The sequence below is a fragment of the Tachypleus tridentatus genome, chromosome 6 (genome assembly GCF_004210375.1).
Source record: "Tachypleus tridentatus isolate NWPU-2018 chromosome 6, ASM421037v1, whole genome shotgun sequence".
Taxonomy (NCBI): Eukaryota; Metazoa; Arthropoda; class Merostomata; order Xiphosura; family Limulidae; genus Tachypleus; species Tachypleus tridentatus.
Window position 1 is genome coordinate 81,662,608 of NC_134830.1, and position 6,000 is coordinate 81,668,607.

The following is a 6,000-nucleotide window of genomic DNA, read 5'->3' on the forward strand; positions in this document are numbered from 1 at the left end:
ACCTTGAACTATCACGTCAGAATTAATAAATTCATCAGTATAAACTTACCTTTGCTGACATTTGCAACAAAAAATTTAACAATAAGGATTTTCCCTATGATCAGAGTATTGCCAAGTTATTTTTCTGTGTGGATTACATAGTGATCAACGATAAAATATAATTAGGTAAAATCTATACCCAAAGAAAATTTTCAGTATAAAATTTCTATTCAAACCAACCAGTTAAAAACATTAAACTAAAATCCAGTACGTTTTTCACATACATTGTACAGGGTGGCTCGTAAGTCCCTATCCATCCATACGTTATTATGTTATATTCAATTACGCATGTATTATAAATTTGTTTCTTTTTTTCAGGGAAATACGGCAGATGTAAGCCCATTTACACTTGAAGAGCGTATTGTGCATAATATGATGCAGCGAGGGACAGCACACAAATACACTGGATACATAAGATATATGTATGGGAAGGGGCTTACGGGTCACCCTGTAGATGTTAGTAGTACACTTACTATAAAGTACGCGAACGGTTTAATATTTTTAAATGGTAAACTAAAATCCAGCATATTTTTCATGTGTAGATGTTAGCAGTACACAAACTCAATTACATTTAAAGTTTTACAGTCATTCTATTATGCACAAAAATAAACGAAATACTATCCAAATGTGTTACAACTACATATTAAACGATGAGTTATGACTGCAACTTATTCTATGCTAAAATAATTAAATATGACTAATTATACGCAATGAAAAAGCAGTTGTAGCTCAAACAAGAATAACCAATAGACGGAATCGTTCCAATATATTTCTTAAGCACACTGAACAACTTTCTTAGTGTGTGTGTGTGTATACATATATTTACAAACATCTACATCATTTACTCGTTGTAAACTATTGCATCAAATACGTGGTTCAATGCCCAAACAACGAACTTATAGTTTAATGGCTATTTGTTATACAACTACAGCTACAGGCAATTTAGCAAGTACAAACGTAATAAAAACTCGTATTAGTCGCACAGCTTCATAGTACAAGGATTCGTAATACACTCTTTGGAGACGGTAAAAATAAAAAAATAGTTTCGGCGTAATAAACTCGTTTCACGTGGACCGGAAGCCAACAAGTAGGCGAACGACGAATATATAACAGTACTCGGAATGTGCGACTCGCAAATTTCTAAATGTTCTTTTTGTTACACTAAACTGAGACAATGTTATACATAAACAGGAAAACAGTTATTACCATATCATACAGAAAGAGGTGGATCAAACGTTTAACATAACAAGCCAGTATAAAATTGTGTAATTTATTGACGTATTCCACTCAACTTTTTGATGAAAAAATTCAGATATTTTTTATACACAAGTAATCATTAATTTTAAAATAACTGAAATTACTTTTTTTAACAAAATAATTATTTCACTTAGATATTATGATATACTCTGACTTTTCAGATTCATTTTCGAGAAACAAGAAATTATTAATTTACGTTATTTTTTGAAAATGATTCTTTCACTTAAACAATTCACATTATCATTATCAATAAACATTTAACACTCATGGAATGATGCCTTGAAAAAGGTATAATTTGTTATTAACATTTAACAAAATAAATTTATTTGACAGAAACATTGACCAATTATTTCTCACAGCAATTTTAATAATTTTTTAGTATTTTCACATAGAAGTTTTGCTTATCAAAGTGACTCAATCGGTACCTATGATGTTAAATATGGAACTTCAGTTGTGTAACCAATTCATTTATCCTGTTACACAAAGAAATAAAATATGCTGTCAAAACTACGAAAACTGTAAACATTTTCAGTTACAATGTTCACAAGCAAAGGATTTTTAATCACTGATATAATTCAAGTTAAAATAACTAATGCATTCCCAAGCAATATAACGTTCCTTCACGAAAAGTTGGACGAAAAGTTCAAAAACATCTATTTTATACCCAGAATTCTTAAGAAAAATACATGTAAATACACACTGCACTGAATGAATTTTAAACTTTGTGGCAACACTGTGCTCTCATCCTTGCTTTGTAAATTTTCAACCAATTTTGCTATCAGACACAGCATATCTGGTATTCATTTGTTCAGTTTTATATTTATATCATCCTTGTCATGATTTAAATTTTTATTACAAATATTCCCTAGATTAGGATGTTTTTTGTTAGTCTGTATCAAACTGTCAGTTTTATTTAAATAACATCCTTCCAGGTGAACTGCTACACACTGAACAGAGCTTATGTTATTCTTACTTCACAACAGATTATTTTTAAATTTAATATATTTATCATATTTGATTTTGTTCAAGATATTCAGTGTTATTCTGAATTAAGAACAAATACTGTAAAAAAAGTAACCTAAAAATCTAACATGAAAAATTAATAGATAAAGGTTTTAAATAGTACTTCAATAGAATTGTCCACTTCCAATACATATTTGATATACTGTAAGGAATATTACCATTAAGTGGACTGTTCATCATAACAAGAATAGCTGCAGTTCTGTCTGTGGTATGTTGATGATTAATGCACACTAACAATTAGCCTAAATAAGGGATGAGAAGTTCAGCCCAAGAGCAAATACTTCTTTAACTTCTTTTACATATAGTAACCTTTAAAGTATGTTTAGACCTACATTCCATTGTCTCTAGTAATGTACTTCCACATAATCTAGGTCCAATTGTAGCATATTATCTTCCTATAAATCCTAATGAAAATTAAGCTAAGAGAGGCTTCATTATATAAAAAGATTACTCCAGATTAAAACCAAAAGCTCAAATTACTTTATTTTTTCATAGTAATATAAAATGGAAAAGGATGCAAGATTATAATTTTATGCAACATCATGGTTTAGTAATTCTTACTCTTCCAGAACTTTCTTAACAAAAGAAACTATCTTTTGACACTTACATAAAATACATAAAGAATTTAGCCTACTGTAATCTTAAATGTTTTATAAAGTTACAGAATTTTCCTGATAAAACATATAAAGAATTTAGGCTACTGTATGCTTAAATTCTTTAATCCTGACTGTCAGTAAAAAGGAAAGACCAGTTGCTTCATAATGTAATGATTTTAAAACTTAATCCTACACAATCCTATCATTAGATGTATGCAGATACTCAGTATACTGAGTATTTGAAAGGTTCTTAATCTTCATCATTTTTTATTTTTATCATAAAGTAAACCATCTAAAAAAACAAGTTATGAGATCAGCATACATATATGCATTCTCAACAGTAAACAATATATTTGCATATATTTTGCAAATGGTAATAGCAGTTCTGGTCACAAAATCCAAAACCTACATTAGAATTGTTAAAACTATTATTGAAATAATATTCAGAAAAATAAAATCTAACTCTTATTAGACTTTTTTTATATACAACTTTTATAAATTAAAACGTACATTTTCTATCGCACAACTTTCTACAAATTAGCTACTTCACTTTCTTGTCTGACTGTTCTACTCATTCATACAATTACTTCATTAATGTTAAAAAATCTGTTATTCTATCTTCAAACATATGGAATAAACTAAACATTTACAAGACATCAGCAATATTTTTTAACTTGAGCATTCTATGAGAAAAATGAAATTGACTGCAATCGTGTAGACGTTAATTCCTTAGTGGCAAGTAGGAACTAAAAAATTAAAAATAAAGCATCAGACAAAATTTTACACAGGCTTTTATAAAAGGTCAGCAATCAGGCATGCAAGCTTGTCTCTCAATTTCTGGAAAGATACCTAATAACTGGAGAGCTGCTAGTGCAACTCACATTTTTAACATGGGTTATAAAGGTTGCCCTAGAAATTATAAACTAATTTGTCTTATTTTTATATTATGAAAAATTCAAGACAGCCTGACAAATGGAGCTTTAAAAAATTATTTAGTGAAAAGTGGTATCTCAAAAGATACCAACATCAATTACTCAAAGGGAAGTACTGTTTCACTAATCATTTCCTTATACCAATATTTTCATAAAGCTATTAATACAGCACCCCAAAAAAGATTAACTAAGAGAGTCACGTCACTAAGAATTGGAGAAAAAGACTAGTTAATTTAAATGAAATGTGAAGCAGTTACTGTACTAGTGAAATGCCTCGGCCTTCTGGTTTCTGTGATCTATATTAATAATATTGTTAAGGGCGTAATTAGTAAAATTTACCAATGATACTACACTCCTAGGTATCCTTTGAGGCATTAAAAGAAGACCTGGATCACCTGGTTCATTAAGTTCAACAAATACCTGGAAAATTATTTTTCAGTATAGTAAATATGTAATACTATTTCACTATAGCAAGTAATGCATTTGGGTTATCATAATGTTAAGTCACGTGTTTAATACGAATGAGAACCCAGTAAACTATCTGACTGAAAAAAAAAACGAAAAAAGGACAGTGGTGCCAATTTTTTTAGTGTGCATCCATGACTATATATTACAACACAAGACTGATAACAATTTTCTAAAAATCTTTCTTCAACTAACCTTACACTACAGGTGTCCAGTAAGTACATAACATAATACTATCTCAAGAAAAACCTTTCATCAACAAAGGTATGTGCAATGCACAAGGTGTGCAGTGAAGAATCTCAAGAAAATTATTTTTTCTTACTTGAAACCCAAAACAGGTCAAATATAGAAACATTTGTAAAAAATGATCTGTTGTATTGCACTATCTGCAACCTACCAATCAGCTCATTACTCTTTTTCAGGATAAGGCATTATAACTTACATACCATAATAACTGATTCATTGTAAGTGATCCTATAAATATTATTTCAAGACTTGTGCATTACATTCACAGATAACCCAACAAGTTCTAATATTGAAAGAAAGACCTTGTTATCTGTAGCCAGTTTGGTGCACAATGTATACATTAAAATACTATTAAGTTTGATTTTAAGTGAAACCTGAGTATGTGGGTAAATAAACAGTTAAGTCGTTTGCAAAACAATGATCCTAATTGCAAATTTTTACTAGCTATCTCATAATACTTCAACATTTTCAGTACAGTCAGTTAGAAATGTCCAAGAGTTTCATGTCATCAGTAAATATTACTGATTCACTACTTTACATATGTTATTATTACCCTGTTTATATCATTAAGGAAAATGAAGAAAAGCAGTTTGAAACGTTTTACTATGTCAGTGACATTATTATTCAAGTTAAAACTTAAAACTTGAAAACAAAAATTTGATAAAATTTCAGTATCGACTTACTAACTGCATTATACAGATCGTCAAAAGATAACATCTCGACGAAGACGCCATCGTAATAGTATTTTTATTCTTCTTTCACTCCTGTTTATGAAATATTCCTCTGAATTCAGTGACGATAAACGAATACAGTCTACTGATACAAGGCCTGATGGCAGTTTAAGTTGACTTGTTGAACGCTTAAATAAACTTTTCTCATACAAAATGGTTCATCATGACTAAAAATTACATAGCCTACAGACTGAATAAATAAATAAAAATTTTTACGAATACACACAACTCTCAAACACCCTTCCACATCTTTAACATGATATGGTACAGATGTGTTTGTTAAATCCTACGCATAACCACTTTGTTTGGGTCGACAGATATATTAATCCGCTATAAAAATAAACTCAGAAATCAATGTGATGAAATATCTATAGTTTCCATTTTGTTCTTTTAATAAAATTTATTAGCATAAATATAGCTAATATATTCATAAAATAAGGATTTCAATAAACAATATATGTTAAATTTGAGTGTAAATATACACAGCGGAAACTACTTTCAGGTATTAAAACGTTGCTTCCTGCCTTAAAGATGTCAAGAATGCCAATTGTTATATTATAAAAAAAAAAAGAGAAGATTTTAAGTATAATTATGTCATGTGTCAACATTAACTTATTTTTATTTTGGGTAAAAACAAAATTTATTCAAAGGAGACAAGAAATATTGATATAAATAGTACAAAGGACTAGGAAAAGTAAAAACTTTAACTAC

General features: G+C 29.2%; 1 protein-coding gene across 4 annotated transcripts in view; it reads right to left on the minus strand.

The window, feature by feature from the left end:
• LOC143252915 (sodium/potassium-transporting ATPase subunit beta-1-interacting protein 1-like) overlaps positions 1-5,613 on the minus strand; it is a 36,386-nt gene extending 30,773 nt beyond the window's left edge. For 3 of the 4 annotated variants that reach the window (XR_013029239.1, XM_076505768.1, XM_076505770.1), the window contains exon 1: positions 5,242-5,592. Coding sequence is in view for 3 of the 4 variants with exons in the window: in XM_076505768.1 (XP_076361883.1) it covers positions 5,242-5,292 (51 nt within the window). In the remaining variant the exon portion in view is untranslated. Of the gene's footprint in view, positions 1-5,241 lie in introns of all 4 variants that reach the window. The other variant, XM_076505769.1, reaches the window with a different exon arrangement.
• Between the last annotated feature and the right edge of the window lie 387 nt (positions 5,614-6,000).